This window comes from Emys orbicularis, chromosome 11 (assembly GCF_028017835.1).
Source record: "Emys orbicularis isolate rEmyOrb1 chromosome 11, rEmyOrb1.hap1, whole genome shotgun sequence".
Lineage (NCBI taxonomy): Eukaryota > Metazoa > Chordata > Testudines > Emydidae > Emys > Emys orbicularis.
The window spans coordinates 71,081,579-71,101,973 of record NC_088693.1 but is presented as its reverse complement, the minus strand read 5'-3'; the positions used below and the strand labels follow the sequence as shown (position 1 = coordinate 71,101,973).

At 40.5% G+C, this 20,395-nt stretch overlaps 1 protein-coding gene across 3 annotated transcripts in view; it reads left to right on the top strand.

Moving 5' to 3' along the window:
- Positions 1 to 20,395, top strand: part of AGAP1 (ArfGAP with GTPase domain, ankyrin repeat and PH domain 1) — a 634,167-nt gene that overhangs the window by 236,102 nt on the left and 377,670 nt on the right. For all 3 annotated transcript variants that reach the window (XM_065412924.1, XM_065412923.1, XM_065412922.1), the window contains exon 3: positions 6,523 to 6,610. In XM_065412924.1, the coding sequence (XP_065268996.1) occupies positions 6,523 to 6,610 (88 nt within the window). The remainder of the gene's footprint in view (positions 1 to 6,522; positions 6,611 to 20,395) is intronic.

Genomic DNA, 20,395 nt, shown 5'->3' with positions numbered 1-20,395 from the left:
CCCACCCTGATGAGCCCCACTTCCCTGAGCCCCTAAATCCAGACCCCCACACCACTGACCCCCAACTAGCTGGACCCAGACCCCTTTGCTGAGCCCCCCACACCCAGACCCCTCTGCAGAGCCCTAACCACTTTCACCTGGAAGCCCCTGTAGAGTCCCATTGCCCCTGCACCTGGAACCCCCCCCCCCATGAGCCTCTGTCCATCCAGATCCTCTCACACCTAGACCTCCCACTGAGCTGCCTGCACCCATATTGTCCCACACAGAATCCTCTCACCCCACACATGGATCTTGTCTGGTTGAGCCTACCTGCCCCATGCCTGGTGCAGAAGGGCAGGGCCCCTGGTTGTGCTGTGTCAGGGTCAGGTGCAGCCTCACCACTGAGTCCATGTCCCGGGGGTGGGAAAGCTGCAGGGTGATCTCCCACCTTCTACAGCCAGCGGCCTGTGCTCCCCACTGCCATGCTGAGCCTCAGCGTTTATTGAGAAATAAATCTTGCAGAATTTTAAAATATTGTGCATAAAATTCTTAATTTTTTGGCACAGAATGCCCTCCGGAGTAGTTAACACATTTGACATGTCAGGTGCATTACTTACACTCATCATGCCTTTTTTTTTTAGCCAATGGATTAAAATACAGTAACTCCTCGCTTAACGTTGTAGTTATGTTCCTGAAAAATGAGACTTTAAGCGAAACGATATTAAGCGAATCCAATTTCCCCGTAAGAATTAATGTAAGGTGGGGGGGTTAGGTTCCATGGAATTTTTTTTCACCAGACAAAAAACTATATATTCTATAGATATACACACAGTATACGTTTTAAACAAACTATTTAATACTGTTCACAGCGCTATGATGATTGTGAAGCTTCGTTGAGGTGGTGAAGTTAGAGGGTGGAAGAGAGAGGGATATTTCCCAGGGAATGCCTTGCTGCTAAATGATGAACTAGCACTTGGCTGAGCCCTCAAGGGTTAACACATTGTTGTTAATGTAGCCTCTCACACAAGGCAGCATGAACACGAGGGAGGGGAGACAGCATAGCAGACAGACAGACACCTTGTGTGTGGGGGAGAGAGAAAGATGCACTGCCCCTTTAAGCTGACCCACTCTTTTTAAGTGGATCAGGAAGTTGAGACAGCAGCTGCTGCCCCAAGCTCTCTATATCTCTCTACATCTGTGTCCCTATATGGAGAAGGGGTAAGCGGGGTGCAGGAGCAGGGGGGAGGGGGACACCCTGATAGTCCCCCCTTCCCCACCTGCACAGCAAGCAGGAGTCTCTGGGAGCAGCTCCAAGGCAGAGGGCAGGAGCAGCACATGGCAGTGTGGGGAGGGACAGCTGAACTGCTGGCAATTGATAGCCTGCTGGGCGGCTGCCGCACAGGGAACTTAGGGGAGCGGGGAGCTGATGGTGGACCGGCAGGGGGGGAACCCTGGTTCCAAGCCTGCACCAGCTAGCTGCAACGGGCTGCTCTTCCTGCAAGCAATGGACAAAGCAGGCAGCTGCCAAACGACCTCAGAAGGGAGCATTGCACAACTTTAAACGAGCATGTTCCCTAATTGATCAACAATGAAACAATATTAACCAGGACGACTTTTAAGTGTGGAGTTACTGTATTGGAACTGTGAAGACTTGTATGATAAATGCATATGGGCACTCCATTATGTTGTAAGATTTGGAGAATCTTATACGTTAACGGTATACATAGCAATGAATAACATTTGTGAAGTGTAATGCTTTTGATCCACGATCCGCAATCCTCAGGACTTGAAACAAATACATAAAAAGAAAACACATAGTGGGGAAAATATACCACAATTATTGAATGAACAGTTGGAACATAATTACATTTCCTCACTGGGCCCCTTCCAAAAGATAATGCTACGTCTCACAACCAGAACATTGTTTGTGCTTTTCTTCCTTGGTCAACTGTGTGCATCAAATGGCAATGGAGTTGATACATGTTTTAAAAGAAATAAACTTCAATTTGTTGCAGACATCATTAAAGTGACCTCTTACTCTTGACATTTCAGTCCTTCCTGCCTAGTCCCACCCTGCTGTTTCATTGCCCTCTTCTCCACCAATTTGTAGCATAATTGTTGTGAGCTTTTCAGGGCATGTACCTTATCTTTTGTGCATAGTGTGTGGCACTCAGCAGAGATTTTCAAATGGTGTAAAATAATAATGGAAATCCAGAAACAGCCATGAATACATCCAGTGGAGAACTGATGTGCAGACTAAGGCTATGTCTACACTACCGCGGTAAGTTGACTTAAGATTCACATAGCTGGAGTTGCGTAAAATGTATCTGGAGTCGACTTACTTTAGGTTGACTTACTGGGGTGTCTACGCCGCACTGGGTTGATGGGAGACACTCTCCTGTTGACTTACCTTACTCTTCTCATTCCGGGTGGAGTACAGGTGTCAACAGGAGAGCACTGTGCTGTTGATTTAACGGGTCTTCACTAGACCCGCTAAATCGACCCCCGGTGCATCGATAGCCAGAGCGTCGATCTGGCGGTAATGTAGACATAGCCTGAGAAATAACAAAATGTCTTTTCAAATATTTGAAGTCTTTGGGTAGATTAAAAAACAAATAAACAAACAAAATATCTAGCCATGGTAAAAATAGACTTCCTTTCTTTGTACCTCTGTTCTGTCATTCTGGAATCTGAGTTCATGCTTTTTTGATAGTTGTAGGCAGTTCCACCTCTAACTGATTTCTAGGTTTTTGACAGCCAGCATAGCCTACATTAGAATCAACACGCACTTGCTCATGTTCTCAACTACAGACTACCTTGCTATGAGACAGCAGCGCCTGCCACTGTGGTGGCAGAAGTGATATAGCAATTCATTGGGGGGCTGCAGTGACTGTGGAGTAGACCTTAGCCATTGTATGGCAGGCCTATTTTGTTCTGTTTGCCTCATGGGACTTTCACCCTCTTCCTTGGGGGGTAGGATGGGAGCAGACGGGACACTAACGCTCAGTGCCCTCCCCCTACCACCCTGATTTCGCCAGGCAGATATCTTCCTTCCCTCTGATTCTTGGGATTCTGGGGAAATTCTGGGCACAAGGAGGTTCTCATTCACTTCAGAATGGTCCTGCTAGTTGTGCTGTTCAGACAGATGACCCTCTTATTCAGAGATTCTCTTCTCCTTTTTCTTACCCAATCTCTCTTATTCAAGGCCTAATGTATTGCCAAAATTCCCCCCACCCCCTAAAAAAACAAACAACCAAAAAAACCAATCTCCATAAAAGGTCTGGCTTAAAAAAGAAAGCTCCTGGCTAAACAGCACTTGTCAGACCAGGTAGTCTCCACTTACAGAAATAATGTTGAGGGCCACGTTTTCAGCCAGACTGCAAATTCACCCTATGCCAGTTATGCAACTAGAGATGTCAAGACAATTTGTTCACATAAAGGTCTGTTTTCATGCAGGTTGGTCCTGGGATGCAAATTTCAGAGACCAGTTTTGAAAGTTTAGCCCAAAATGTTTGCAGCCACACAATTATGTAGAAAGAACGAGGGGTACTTGTGGCACCTTAGAGACTAACAAATTTATTTGAGAATAAGCTTTCGTGGGCTAAAACCCACTTCATCAGATACATGCAGTGGAAAATACAGTAGGAAGATTACACACACACACACACACACACACACACACACCATGAAAAAATGGGTGTTGCCATACCCACTGTACCGAGAGTGATCAGTTAAGGTTAGCTATTATCAGCAGGAGGGGAAAAAAACCCAAAAAACCTTTTGTAGTGATAATCAGGATGGCCCATTTCCAACAGTTGACAAGAAGGTGTGAGTAACAGTAGGGGAAAAAATAAGCATGGGGAAATAGTTTTACTTTGTGTAATGACCCATCCACTCCCAGTCTTTATTCAAGCCTAATTTAATGGTGTCAAGTTTGCAAATTAATTCCAATTCAGTAGTTTCTCATTGGAGTCTGTTTTTGAAGTTTTTGTTGTTGTAATATTGCGACTTTTAGGTCTGTAATCGAGTGACCAGGGAGATTGAAGTGTTCTCCGACTGGTTTTTGAACGTTATAATTCTTGACGTCTGATTTGTGTCCATTTATTCTTTTACGTAGAGACTGTCCCCCTACTGTTACTCACACCTTCTTGTCAACTGTTGGAAATGGGCCATCCTGATTATCAGTACAAACGGTGTTTTTTTTTCTCCTGCTGATAATAGCCCACCTTAACTTATCACTCTCGGTATAGTGGGTATGGCAACACCCATTTTTTCATGTTGTGTGTGTGTGTGTGTGTGTGTGTGTGTATATATATATATAATCTTCCTACTGTATTTTCCACTGCATGCATCCGATGCAGTGGGTTTTTGCCCACAAAAGCTTATGCTCAAATACATTTGTTAGTCTCTAAGGTGCCACAAGTACTCCTTTTTGCTGATACAGACTAACACGGCTACCACTCTGAAACCTGTCACAATTATGTAGCAGTCTTTTATGCTTGGGGGGGGGGAAGGAGGGGAATCTTCGAAATGAATTGGCATGCCCCATCAGTCTAGCAGGGTTTCAGCTTTTACCTCTAGCAGTGGCATAGTAACCTGTAGACGTTTTTGTCTTCAGTTGAAGCCATGTCATAGGTTACAGAGCGCATCCTTTTGTTTAGCTGGTGTTTGAGAATGAGGCAAATCCAAGCTCTCTAAATGACTGAACTTGTCAAGAGTCTTACCTCACACTTATTTTTAGATGTAGATGTTTCAGCATATACCAGCGTACTCAGTAATTCCTCTTGGGTGAAAATTAGATTAAAAGCTTCCGGTGTGCTCCGTTTAAACACTCTTCAAAGCCAGCTTACACGGAACCCTACTGAACAGATGGCCTACCTACTACCACTTCGCTCCAGCTTTACTTGGGATTGATTTATTTTGGTCTGTTGCTTAGGTTGGTAGCACCTACGCTTGTAAATACAGTGGCATTTCCCTTGACATAATCCTGTTAGTTTCTTTTGCTGCAGGTGACTCCCAAGCTGCTTGTTTTCACTATGTCCCAATGCAGTAGGTCTGATCCCCTTTCTCTCCTGCTTCTTTTTTCTTTCGTTCGTTCTTGCCCTCCTTATTATTTATTTTAAATTCCTTTCTGCTTTTATTCATGTTTTCCCCTCCTTATAGTCCACATCACTCCCTGCACCTATGTCTATTGGGCAAGGGATGGCTCCATGAGCTTGGATTATGAGCTCTATGCTTAAGATACTTCCACAGCTGCATTATTGGCAATCTCTGGAGTAAGGAAGGAGAGTGAGCAACTTTCAAGAAGCTACCTTCACCTAGTTCTTTACTGGAGTATGTTTGCAGTGGGGGAGAATAGATCCAGGATCATAAGGCTTTCCCCAAGCCCACTGCTCCCCAAACTCTGTCACTTTGGGATTGTTTGGCATCCTACCTACTGTTTTGAACAAACTTTATTAGGAAGACCACCTTAGTTCAGCATGCCGATAAGAAGGATCCCATGAAATGGATAGAATGTCTATTAATTTATTATGTGTTCATTGAACACCTTTATTGTGTTCAGAGATCAAAAGTGCACAGTGGCACACAGTCACTGACCCAGGAGCTTACGTACTGAACTAGATGGATGATAAAACAGTTGAGACTCACAATGGACAACCAGGGAAAGGTGTGGTCTTGAAATCATGTATAGTATTCCACCTTTTCAGAAAGGTATGATCAAGTAAATACTTTCAGAACTGTATTTTAAGGAGGAATTTGAATACAAGGGAATGATTGACAGATGCACAAGAGGGTGCTTCTTCCGAGTGTAGGGGACAGCATATCAGAAAGTGAAGTAAATGGACTACCAAAGGGGTGGTTTAAAGCAAGAATTTGGTGAAACAAATAGAGCAATTGTAACTGCCACTTACTTGCAGGTTTTTAACAAATTTTTTTTTCCTTTGTGTGACTCATAACAATAATGTTCCTTCTGCTGACTCTGCAGCAGCAGTTACACCAGAATTGCTACCTGGGATAATTGATGTTAATGGACAAAATAGTCCAACATGGTATGAAAGCTTTAGACAAGTTGAATTTTTTTTTAAAAAAGCATAAAGGATAGATAGAATAAATGTTCCTTCATCTTTTACTCAATCTTGGTGTGCTGTTGAATAAAGAGTGTTCTGGAAGTCTGGCATCCTCGGCAGTGCATTATTGTATATAATGTACAGTAGTGGTGATGTGTGTGCCTGAGGAGGAGTAGAGGGCAAGGACTGTAAATAGCTTCACTTCTCATGGCATTCCTTTTGCGCTATGTATGCGGTGTGCTCTCGCAATGAATTTTTTTTGGGTATTAATAATTTGTGTGTTCTGAGATACATCGCTTGTTTTTCTTATAAATAGTATTTCTCCTAAACATAGAGGTTAAAATATTAAATCTTCTTTTGCAGAATTGACAGGTTTTTTGTTTAAATAAAATTATACAAATCATACTATTTGTTATATTTTTTAAATATCAGAAGATTTGATTATGGCTCAATGTGTATCAACTTTTCATTCCAGGGAATTGTGGGGAATTTAGCTAGTGGCAAGTCTGCACTTGTGCACCGGTATCTGACTGGCACATATGTCCAGGAGGAATCACCTGAAGGTAAGTGGATATGCGGATGATTAAAAGCATGCTGATTTTAGTTTTTGCTTTCATGCAATGCACTGTTAATCGCTGTTTTTATATATCATACAGAAATAGTACAGTAAATAAAATTATCATTGGTTGCTCTGCAATGTTGGTAGAAAATAAAGTATGTTTCCTTTCAACATTTGTCAGAGTGGAGATAAGTAGCGGCAACGAGAACAATTGTATACCTCTTTTTTTGTAATATCTTAACATTTTTAAATTCTTTCCCATGAAGTATTTGTGCATATGGGAAATGTTCTTAATCTCAGTTTCATAAATGCAAACACTACCCAATGTAGCACTTACTACTATGAGTACTTCCATTAATTCCAATTATCTGCTGAAGGCAATAACTACTACTCTTGGTATTGGATATTTACAGGATTGCGCCCTTCAGTTTGTTGTACCAGAGACAGTAAAGATTTTCAAATAAAACTTGTGTGTTATGAATTTGCTCCATTATTTTTTAGAACACTAATTTTTGGGCCTGGAGAAGAACAATTTTTTTTTTCAATTCTAGTTTTATGCTACAGTTTAATATGTAGTTCAAAACTTTCATTATATTTGTTATTTTAATTTAAGCTTAGTCACTTTTACGGTTTGAGTTCATGTATATCATCGTAGCACATAATTGAGGTATATTTTTCACTAAAAATATTTTCTTGATTTTTATTTATTCTCCTTATGAACTTTAAATCCAACTCTGAGACACTGAATTTCTGGTTCCTTCTTTTCCTTACTGGCTGTTCCATTCTTTGCAGATATGGATGCAGGTAACTATTCATTCTCTTCATGGCAGTGCTTGTCTTGTTTTGAAGAGGGAGGAGGCACAGCTTTTGTACTGTAGTGTTTTCCCCTTGTTTTGTGTATCATCTTAATTTTGTTTTTCTTTTGATTTTCTTAAATTTTAAGCACATCTCTCTCTGTCTTGTCCGTTTCTGTAGATGTCTTTTTAGCAGTAGTCATATGTAGTTTCATGTGTCTACTGTAACACCTGTTTCAAATTAATGTTTGCCGTAGGAGGTTATACAGTTCAGAGTGTTAGAACATAGTATTCTTGAGGTTTTAACTAGTCTTGGTAGTTAAAAATCTGTGTGAGGCTTCACTGTGGAGTCAGCCATTTTCATGGGCAAATGCATAGCGGTGCAAACATTTTCTAGATTTTATTACTTCGCATAAAAGAGACTTAGGTCGCTTCTCTACTATTGATAGAGGTGACGTTTGAGGACCATTGCAAAAGGAGTGATAGTTGGATTTGTACCTTAATGCTCAGAAATCCTCTACTGGAATGTTGGAAAAGGTGTTGGAAAGTCACTACCTAGTACTGCCGCTTCAAGCGGCTATCAATAATGAGAAACAAATAAAGATAAATGGTGGGTAAGTCCCGAAACTGAGGGCAGGTCTTCACTACGGGGGGGGGGGGGGGGTCGATTTAAGATACGCAAATTCAGCTACGCAAATAGCGTAGCTGAATTCGACGTATCGCAGCCGACTTACCCCGCTGTAAGGACGGTGGCAAAATCGACTTCCGCGGCTTCCCGTCGACGGCGCTTACTCCCACCTCCGCTGGTGGAGTAAGAGCGTCGATTCGGGGATCGATTGTCGCGTCCCGACGAGACGCGATAATTCGATCCCCGAGAGGTCGATTTCTACCCGCCGATTCAGGCGGGTAGTGTAGACCTAGCCTCAGAGAGCCTCACAATGAAAAGAGCATAATCGGTATCTCCACTGATTTTTATTTATTTATTACTCTCATGAGCAGAAGATGATAAATATTTGATTAGTTCTTTTAGGAGACAAACTTGTTTCTGTTCTGTAGAATTTTAATGGCACTCTTTCCCCTAAACCTGGAATATTTAGTTTTTCTTAATTCTGTGATTTGTTGCTCTGTTCTGAGCGTATTCCCATCTGTCCTCTTTGTCTTTAGGGATAGTTATTTACTGTACTTGAAAGTGACATTTAGGCTGTTTTCATGGACAGGATTAGATCACCAGAGCAGAGTCGGATCATTTCTTTGCACATAAATGTAGCTGACAGGCCTTACTAATGGCACCATGCATTTTCATTAACAGGTAAAACTGGAACAATTAAAAGCCATAATTCACCTTGTAAACGATAGGGTTAGGCTGTCCGATGAAATCAGTACGTAGGAATTTAATTAACTTTGACAACCTGTCGTTAGTAAACATCATCTTTGGAAATAGCTCTAGCCCCACATAATTTGTGACAGTAATAGTTTATCCTCTCCCCATATTCTTGTGTGAAAACACCCTGTCAATCTGGGTCCACACTGGCTGTTTGAGTGAATCTGGGCAAAGAAAGGAGCTTGTTGTTCCAAGTTCCGCATTGGGATTTAGATCCAAGCTCTGTGCATAATCGTATAAGGGATTCGGCTGAACTGTTAGCAGTAACCTTCAGATTAGATGCTAATGTGAGGTGTTGCCTTTGCCCCTTGCTGATGACTGAAAAAGAATTAAAAGAGTAGAACATATCTGAGATGTTGCGGCCTATGCTATTTCTCAAAATAAAACAGTTTCGTATGTCAGTGCTATTTGTGAGCTGTTGGTGAGTGCATGCTGGGTGGCATGTTAATTTACTCAGCAGCTGTACTACCAGTATCTAACTGTAATGTACTTGGGATATGAAAGGCACCAGATACAGCCCCACACTATTTTTGTTCCCTTTATCATTTGTGTCCCAAATTGCTGCCACTTCAATAAACCTCACCTTCTGGCATGGGTTGGCTAAGTGCCAGACCTCCTCTATGGCTTTCGAATGTTTCTCACCATGCCAGCAACTGTTTCTAGTGAGCATTTAAGCATCAGGATGGGCAATGTCTGTTTTCCTTCCACTTTCTTTGAGCCCAAGTGTTTCTTCCCCCAAAAAATACACTTGAACTAAATCAGCATATGGTGCAAAAAAAACCTTTTCTCATCACTTACCTGGCAACTCTTTGGATTTTTAATTCTAAGTGAAAATTATAAATTGAAAGCTGATCTATTTCCTTCAGTAACAATCCAGGAAATAATACATGTTATAGCAGGCTTTAATTCATTATACCAACCTCCCACTATGCACATATGCATACCCAGTGGAACAAGCATTTTCATTAGGGAGGTATTTTGGTGTCTGACTTCAGAGAAAATAGATGTCTGAAACAACCTTGAAGCCAGAGTAGTCTGTGAGATTTGCAGTTACATCATGCTGATGTAGAAACAGGGAGCTGATTAAATATAGAAGACCTATTGAAGTTGTCTGCCTTCTCATAGTAAAACAGGGAACGATTAGAAAAGCAGCCACCAATCAGCAACTTTTATTGTGCAAGTGCAAGACATGTAGTTGAGCTGCGAATATGTCACATTCAAACTGTCATCTTCACACCTACATTTAAAGAGTAGTTCTGGTTTCTTGAGAGGGGCGAACTGGAAACTGTTCTCAGTCGCCAAACTTGTCCTCTAACGATTATTTGTGGGCATGTGTACACTTCAATTAAAAACCCATGGCTGGCCCGTGCCAGCTGACTCGGGTTAGCAGGGCTCTGGCTAAGGGGCTGTTTAAGCTCCAGCACCCTTCCACCTCACAGTGGTCCTAGAGCCTGGGCTCCAGCCCGAGCCCAAATATCTACACTGCAGTTAAACAGCCCCTTTGACTGAGTCAGCTGGCATGGGCCAGCTGCGGGGATCTAATTGCAGTGTAGACATACCATAGAATATCAGGGTTGGAAGGGATCTCAGGAGGACATCTAGTCCAACCCCCCTGCTCAAAGCAGGACCAATCCCCAAACAGATTTTTGCCCCAGATCCCTAAATAGCCCGCTCAAGGATTGAACTCATAACCCTGGGTTTAGCAGGCCAATGCTCAAACCACTGAGCTATCCCTCACCCGTGGTTGGACTAGTAAAAAGTTAATTCCATGGACGGTGTTTTTCTGCACACATGATCTTTTTGATACTGCTCTTGTGTGGTGCATTCCATTCTGATGATGATACTGTGCAGTTCTACGTCCCCTTCCATTTGAGAATATTAAAATATTTTGCAAACACGAATGAATTAAGCCTTGAAACACCAGTGTGAGGCTGGTACTGTTGCCATTTTATAGAAAAAGAAACCGAGGCACGGAGCAGATAGATGACTTGACTTAACCAAGGTGTCACATACAAGAATAAAATCCAATCTTCTTACTTGTGTCATGGCGATTTAGAGAGGTTTTGTCTGTTTCAGCTTCCTTTTGAAGCTTCAAGCAAGTTAAATGGAAAGCATAATAAAATACTTCTCCTATCCAGGAAGCAGCAGTCAGCATGGGGAGGAACCCAGTACACAGAGTAAACCTGGGCACTGTGGGAGGGTAAAGCAGGCAGCTGAGAGAAGATAAACAAAGAATGTGAGGTGCTCAGTCTGCCCAGGGCATTTTCTAGGGATTGGAGGAGGGAAAGGAAGTAATAAGGAACTGTTATCTGGTTCCCTCTTTTTGGACACAGGAAAGTGTAAGAGCTGGTGCTGAGAGGGAAGCAGGTCTCCTGCTGGAGGGATTAGAGACAGGATGAAAGATAGCACCAGGTTATAGCTGGCTACCAATTTTTTTTTTTTTAATTCAATATTAGAACACAAACACAATGGCAACTTCAAACGCTGTTGTATATTTAAAGATATACATACTTATATAAAGCTATTTAAGATAGTAAATTCTTACAAGATATGCGGATACTTAAAATTACCAATACGTGGACATTAGAAAAACCATCCTTTACTTAATCGCAAAGATTGGAGGTCAGAGTTCTTTTCCTCTCTTTGAACAGCTGATATCTTCAAGCAGCTCCTGCTCTGCTTTAATTGTATGAGATTATACACAGCTGTAGTGGTACAGGATCCTGAGTGGCTGCACTTCGGTACTTATGATTAAGGAAATATGCACAAACTATGAAATTATATTTAAAATGCTAGTGTTTGAAATGTTTTTTAAAGATTGGGGAAAAAAAGTCCATAAAAGCAATAAAAACCCTCCTCCTCCTTGATTTGAAGTGAACAAACATAGCACCCATTCTTGCAACTGATTCATTTAGGCAAGTACCTGATGAGGTCAGCAGGGCTCTGTATGAGCACAGGAGTGCCCATATGTGGGACAGTTTACAGGACTGGGGCTGTAGTGTGGATCGAAATGTGGCACAACACCCATCCCCCACCCTTTACACTTCTGCTCCAGCTTAAATCTTTAATGTGACGTGCTGGAGAAATAACCTGCTATTCTGAAACTTTTAAATGGGGCATGGTTTTTCTTTTTCAGGATAAGGATTTTGTCTATGTTGTCTAGTGTCTCCAAAGCTGGACAGGGCATGTCATGTCAGATTCTTCAGCTTCCCAGTGGTTTTTTGTCCCCATCATTGTCTCCTTTTACAGATTATTGAAGTATTTCATCTTTGTGTATTTGCTTTGGTTTCAGGCACCAAAAAGATTCACATGGTATCAGGTTTTATTCCTCTTGTCTCAAGGTTTCTCCAGACTTGGTAAAAAAGTGTAGATTTCAGCTTGTGGTAAACTTGAATAAAGAATGGTATTTTAGTGCAGGTTGGCCATAGGAAGTGTGAAATTGTTACTTTTTTATGCATTGATGCTTTTACCCATCATATGAATTTTACTCTTAGTTTTGTATCTGAGGGTAGCCGTGTTAGTCTGGATCTGTAAAAAGCAACAGAGAGTCCTGTGGCACCTTTAAGACTAACAGATGTATTGGAACATAAGCTTTTGTGGGTATTCTGACGAAGTGGGTATTCGCATGCGTCTGACGAAATGGGTATTCACCCACGAAAGCTTATGCTCCAATACATCTGTTAGTCTTAAAGGTGCCACAGGACTTTCTGTTGCTTGTTACTCTTAGTTTTGTTCTTTTGTTGTGTGTTGTCCAAGCTATGGCCTCTAGTGCCTATTTATTTTTACATATCTTACAGTTTTGACAGGAGATAATTCTGTGCAAGAAAGAGTGGGAGTAAATGTTCCTTTTAGAATTTCAACCACTTCTGTGGTTTAACTTTCCCCTGACATTCCTTTCGTCTGGTCATAAACTCATAATAAAGTAGTTGAATACATCTTTTACTGGAAAACTTAAATCTAAGAAAATACTTGATTTCTCAATCTTGATAACCTTCCATTTGATTTGTTCAGCTGGGCAGTTCACTAACTCATTACGATGCTTGATGGTTGAATAAATCCATAGACGGAGTTTGAGCTTCTCCTGTTTCTCTAGTCCATTGAAAGTTTTTACTTTGTGTTTAATGTATTTTGCTTTGGTGAAGTGTTTGGAGTAACAAGATTTGAAAGGAACATCTTGTCCTGACACTTTCATTTTCCCCCTCCAAATGCTTCAGTCACCCTGAATTTCCATTTTTGCAACTGGGACAGTAGTGCCTTCCAGTCCTGATGGACTTGAAATTGTAGCAGGTTCTACCTATCATCCATTATAGAAGGATTATCATGTGTCTTTATCCCCTGAAATGCATATATGGGGTGGAGCTTTTTAGAAATAAGATACTTTATGCATTTGTGTACTCCTAATGTTATAAAGGATAAAGAGAGACCGTATACAGATTTAGATGCTATGGTGTAGATCTTGCAATTAAGTCCACACAGACAGGCCAGGTGTAAGGCGCTTCCTGTGGAAATCTGCTGTGTAATCTCTGATTTCAATCATCTACTGCCCAGCATTATATTCTGAGTTGAGGGGAATAGCCCTGTCCCAAAGCTTACATTTTTTGTTTACTATACAGTGCAATAATCCTTCAACATCTGAGCAAATAAAGAATGCTAAATAATAAAGGTCACGTTTTATCCTCTGAATAGAAACTTCTCAAAGGACCTCCAGGCCCTGCTGAAAATTCCATAATTGATGATCGAATAAAAATTCATGGACTTCTAAACCATGTAAACTAACTCAGCTGTGCAGTGCCTAGAAAAATGAAAATAGAATTCCAAATGCTAAAACGATAGGGTTTTCTTTCTGAGATGTGTTAGACTGTAATCTGATGTGATTGCACAAACGAAAAAAGGAAACCCTTGAACTGCACATAGATAAATACTTAAATATTAGGGCTCTATTCTTGGCTTGTTCCATGTCCCTTTTGAGTAGGCTGAAGCTATCTACTGTTCTACTAGCATGTAGTACCTTTCATGATACCATTGTGCTCCACTGAAATTGTTGAGGTGTTGCACAGGTGTCTTCAGTGTGGAAAGTTAGGAAGTGAGGAAGAGCTCTCTGGACAATTGATATGAACTCTTTACAAATGGTGATTGGGGCACTTTAGAAAGATAAAGGATGCTGTCAGTATGAAGAACGTTAAAAATAATTCCAGTGTTTTCTTTAAAAACAAAGTCAATTTTGCATCACACTGTCTGACTCTCTTTTTGCCAGCAATCATCATATAAAAGAGCCAGCCGTATAAAAAACAATGATTTTTTTCCTTGCACAAAATACAATACACTCAACCCTCCCCCCCACCCCTCCCCGAGATGCCTTGCACAGATGTGTTTGGTTTCCAAGAAGTTCAAGATTTTTTAAATTTGCTTCAGTTTTGAAGACTGCTTATCCTCCATGGCTTTTCTGGGAAGCTGCTATTGGGGGAATCTGTGACCGTGCTCTAAATACATGCTGCCACACTAGTATTTACAAAGGTCTTCCAAACATCTTGGGGTGTTTACCTACCAAAAACATATTTCAGTGGTAAGTGAGAGTTGAAGAGAGGGATTCTAGTTGTATATTAATGTAGAATAGTAAAATTAAGTTGACCAATGTCCCTGTAGGATGTACAGAATTGCCATCTACTAAAAGAAAGCTGTGTAACAACTGAAAGAAGCCAAAGTTATTTGAAGTGAGTTGGAATACTTCTACTAGCCTTGCAGACCGTCCAGCTGGTGTTCTGAGGCTGTATGAGAGGGTCGGGTTTTTGTCCTCAGGAAACTGAAGAGCTCTTATAAATAGATTTAGAGGGAAGCTAAGTGGAGTTGCATGAAATTGTTCTTCCTCTCTACTTTTTGCTCTTCACAGCAGCAGGAAAAGGAAGAAAATGGCTAGTCAGGCCTAGTTGCTGATGGAGTGGCTGATTAGGTGCAGGATCAACATATACTGCTTTTGCAGTGGAATATCACAGACTCATAGAAATGTAGGGCTGGTAGAGACCTAGAGAGGTCATCTAGTCCAGACCCCTGAGCTGAGGCAGGACCCTAAGTATACCTAGACCATCCCTTTCAGATGTTTGTCTAACCTGTTCTTAAAAATCTTCAATGGCGGGGTTTCCACAACCTCCCTTGGAAGCCTGTCCCAGTGCTTAACTATCCTTATAGTTAGAAAGTTTTTCCTTGTATCTAGCCTACATCTGTGTTGCTGCTGACCTGAGAACAATTGATCACCATCCTCTTTACAACAGCCCTTAACATATTTGAAGACTGTTACCAGGTTCTGCCCCTTCAGTCGTCTTTTCTCAAGACTAAACATATCCCCATGTCTTTCTTCATAGGTCAGGTTTTCTAACCTTTTATCATTTTTGTTGCTCTCCTCTAGACTCTCTACAGTTTGTCCACTTCTTTCCTAAAAGCGTGGCATCCAGAATTTGACACAGTCCTCCACTTGAGGACTCACCAGTGCAGAGTTGAGCGGGACAGTTACCGCCCATGTCTTGTATATGACGTGCCTGTTAATACATCCCAGAATATTAGCCCTTTTCTCCACTGCATCCAATTGTTGATTCATATTCAATTTGTGATCTACTATAACCCCCAGATCCTTTTCAGCATTACTGTTAACTGGCAAAGTAGTACCCCATTTGGTAGTTGTGCATTCGATTTTTCCTTCCTAAGTGTAATACTTGATATCATGTGACACTTGTTTTTACTGAATTTCATCTTGTTGATTTCCATCCAATTATCCAATATGTTGTTTTGAATTCTAATCGTGTACTCCAAAGTGCTTACAACCCCTCTTGGTTTGGTGTCATCCAGAAAAGAGAGAAGAATATTCTCCACTCCATTATCCAAGTCATTAATGAAAATATTGACTAGTACCGGACTCTGGACTGGCACCTGTGGGTCCCCACTAGATATGTCCCTCCAGTTTGGCAACAATCTTTATATCATGGATTGTTGTGGATGTCTTGAGATTTCATGTTCGAATTACATTATCTCTTTGGAAGATTTTTTTGGCTTTGTCTTCTGTTTAGAGATGATGATTCAAGCAGATTTTTCTTCAGTTTTTTTTTTTATTTTTTTTATTTTTCAGTTTTTTTTGTTACTGTTGACATCCAAATATGGAGTGGAATTTCTGGCTTTTTATCTCTTGACATATATATATCTGGACATAGTTCTCATAGTCTACAAAATCCTTGCAACGGTTCATTAAAACAGCATCTCTGTTATATATGCTGAATCCTCCCTTTCTCATTCCCTCATGAGACTGACAGTGCAGTTCAGAGAGAATTCCCTGAATGCTGCTGCAACCCAGAGCAATACTGTTTAAGCATCCCACAAATAAGGAGATGTTCCTTTGTGGTGCGTATTAATTCTAAAGCAGCAATATGTGCTTGCTCTGCTACTGGGGAGAAGTTTCTAAAGAAACTATTTCCTGGAAGGAATTTACCTCTTTGCTGGTGTGCATGGGGGAAAATAAATGATTATGGTTAAATAGGGTTGCCAACCCTCCAGGATTGGCCTGGAGTCTCCAGGAATTAAAGATTGTCGTGTGATGAAATCTCCAGGAATACATCCAACCAAAATTGGCAACCCTATTATAGTCTGAATTAGTCTTTTTTGAAAATCCCAGTTTTAATGCATTTCTAAGAGAGTTCAACAGCTGACTCCCACTTAATTTCAGTGGAATTTGGGGGCCTAAATATCATAGGCTCCTTTAAAGATTCCAATATAGATAACAATTGCAGTCAACTCAGATTTATAGCTAAGATTACAGGTCAATCTGCTGCTAGTGATGAAGATAAATCCTGCCAACAAAGCACTGATTGACTTTCTGTGAGTCTTAGTGAGCTAGGGGTCACTTGATAAGCTATTGGTGGAAAAAGGGAGTTCCTCACTTTGTGTTTTATATATTTGGCTTTTGGATTCATTTTAAAATCCACAAGTTGACCTTTCTAGAAATACCTTTATTGTTAAGCATCTTAAAACTAAGTTAAATTTCCCTTGACCAATAATGCAATGGAATTTTCCCCAACTCCTATTAGATTTGATTTTCACTAATTTTCATCCATCTAATTAATCTGTTGCTCCTTTTTGGGGTCTAGTCACAAATGTATGTGAAGCATCAACTGCTTGCAGGTCCTTAAGTTTTCTTTGCATCAGATATCATTAGCTGATGTCCATTGTGGTTGATGCCAAGAAGGGTCCCGGTCAGCTGCTGTAGATGCTTTTTCTACTGGCCTCCCACACAGCCAAGCATGGCAGGCACCTTTGGAGGTGTGACGGGAGGGAGTGGTTTTTTGGATTCTGAAGAATCCCTCTTTTCAGAAGAAGTGGGAGAGCAGAGCTTCCTAGACAGAGAGGGTAAGGTTCACAACCCCTTTTGGATAAGGTGCACAACCCCTTCATGCCCAGAATTTCAGCCATTCTGACTCAGCCACCTGTTTACTTTTCCCCCAAGTACATGGATGCCTAGGTGAGCCTGTGCAGGGGAAATGAGGGCTGGAATGCAGGACCAGCCTTGCCCCTCATGCCCATAGTGGGCAGCTCACAAGAGGAAAAACCAAGCAGAATTATGAGGCGAGAATAGGTGTTAATTCAGCAGAGACTCTGTTCCAGAGAGGTCACCAAGAAGATCGTGAGCTCTTTGGGATAGGGACATCTTGATTATTTGAGTACAGCGCCCACCACAGTGGGGCCTTTATTCCGATTCTGGCTTAAATCTTACTGTGTTACATATTAATAAACTATATCTGTGTGTCCCAACTCCTGTCAGTCATGAGTAGCTTTTCACCTTCTTCCAGTAAAATGTCTGTAACAGGAATTCAAAGGATTCTGATTTCATAGTCTGTGCAGTATACCATGTTCCCCGTAAATGTCTGGGAACAATGGCAAAAGGATATTTTAGGAAGAACTTTCAAAACTCTGCCAGATATATGATTTCAAGTGAAAGAAAAACGTAGCTTTTGCAACTTATCTTCCTGGAAATAATCTTTAAACCAAGAAAATAAAATGGGTAACTAACATACTTCCATTGGTTGGAGAGAGTTCCTGAATTAGTGGACCTAGATCTTAAATTGTCACTGCTTAAAGTTAACTACCTTATAGACTGTTTCCTTAACATAGTACTGCCTTTTCATTTCACTGGAGCTTCTGGGTGCTTTCCACTTAAGAAAATAGGACATTTAGGTATCTAATAGTAGGCCCCTGTTTTTGAAAATGTTATCTGTGGGCTTTCAGGTGTTCCCTTTTCTCTGCATTGTCTCTCAGCGGTGTTTGGTATGGACATGGAAGATGTTTAGTAGATATATAAAATAAAGGTGAACATTACATGTATAGTTTCTAACTTTCAGTTACATGGTAGCGTGCTCTGTCACAATTACTGTACATTTTAAAGAAGAGAACACGTTTTTGTGTCGCACGAAAATGCATTACTATTATTCCAGGCTTCCTTTAGTTTTATTGCAGTTCTTTTGTTTGATTAGTTTACATTAATTGCTGCTAGATCAGTCTAACTTTAACTTCAGGGGTATTAGCTGCAGGGTAATATTGTGATGAAAGGGCATCTACTGTACTGTATAGAAGCTTTGTGGAGTTAGGTTGCTTACCCCTGTTCTAAAACATATGGCATGCGTGTCAAAGGTGGCATGCAAGCTGATTTTCAGTGGCACTCACACTGCCTGGGTCCGGCCACCAGTCTGGGGGGCTCTGCATTTTAATTTAGTTTTAAATGAAGCTTCTTAAACATTTTTAAAACCTTATTTACTTTACGTACAACAACAGTTTAGTTCTATATTATAGACTTATAGAAAGAGACCTTCTGAAAATGTTAAAATGTATTACTGGCACGCGAAACCTTAAATTAGAGTGAATAAATGAAGACTCGGCACCCCACTTCTGAAAGGTTGCCGACCCCTGTTTTAGATAGTCTTGGTATCCAATCCAGTTTGTGTATATTTGCTAAACTCTGTGAAATTATGCTGAAAACTTGGGAGGTTTAGCTGACCTAAAGAAACTTTAGAGAGCTGGTGTTAGTGAGAGATGGTTGTGTGTTCCCTAAATAACCTACAGAACATGTGTTAATGTTTGGTGAAATGAGCTAATATTATGTAAGCTGAAACATTGAACATCTGTCAAGGTTTGGATTTTAGGAGATACTTTTTGGAAAATAAGTTTTTTGTTTTGTTCTTCATTGGGAATAAAAAATTAAAAGGGCAGAAGTACTCCTGTTTGTGCATTAGAAAATCTCCCACTTAATTCCTGCACCTAACAAGATTTCTTTCTTCTAGATAAAACTAAGCATCACTAAATATGCTTCATTACAAATAAATGAATAAATAAAATGAAAAATGGAAGCTGTGTGTGCCAAAACTGAATAAATACATTATCACATAATCTGGAATCCCTGGCCCTTCATGTCCCTCCCAGACGCTGGTGTGTTTTATCCTAGTTCCTCTAGGGAAGGTATTGTTTAGGTTATAAGATCTTCAGAACATGGACTTCTCTCCCATGTTTTGTGTAAAGCACCTAATACTTGGTCCTAGAAAATAATGATGAAAATGGTTTTAGAAGCAGATTGTTGATGGAGATTATGAAAAATTCATATTCTAATAGTGAGAGGTGTAGTCAGGTACTGATTGTCCTGTTATAAAATAGGTTGGACAGGTGGTTTAGGTAGCTCCTAACTACGTTATGGGGGGGAAAATTCCCTATAAGTTGTAATTTAGATACTGTGTTTCTATACTAGTTGGGGGATGGGAAAGGAACAAAATATGTGGGAGAGAGGAATATAATTTAGAAATTGTGAGGACAAGCAGAGGAAAACATTTTGAATTTTTATATTAATCTTTATCTTGTGCCATGCTCAACATTTTTATTTGAGAACAGTTTGTATTTGGAGTTTTGTGTAAATTAAGAAGAAGAATGAGTCAGAAAGATGAGGAAAAAACAGGTAAAATATTTGTGGGATATTTTAAAACTTGTAATAGGATACTTGAGTTACTAAACGTTTTAAAGTCCTTTTAAAGATCCCATTAAACAGTTACTCTTTTTCACTTAACCCATTTTAGCACAGAGGAAAATCATGATTTACTTGATAGCCTCAAAAATCTTTGTTAGCCTGCTAATGAAAACAAAATTATAGTCTAAAGAAGCTTGAGCAAATGTGATGGTATTGTGCAATCTGAATTAAATAAAACTAAGAGGAAATGGTGTTAGGAAAGGGTACTGAAAATAAGGAACAAAAGTAAAACAACAATGTAGGAAGAATGCCATTTAATTGTTTCAACCTAAACTTCAGTTTCAGGATTCAGCATTTTCATGTAAATTTGCAGTAATACAAGAGAAGTAATAGGTCTTCATGGAAAGGAGGCAAGCTAGGATCAGGAGCAGACAGTCCACTTTAATAAGGATTGTTGAAAGCATGGCTGGAAAAATCCGAGGAATGTAAGCTGTCTAGCTGTGGTTTACATCCACTTTTTTATTTTAACTGCTTTTAAAATACAGCCTGAAAAAGGAAGGCATGTGGTTATGAGCATTTGGGTGTAGCATGGGGTTGAGTTGGGCTGCTACTGCCCTGGGCTTTCTCTGAAAA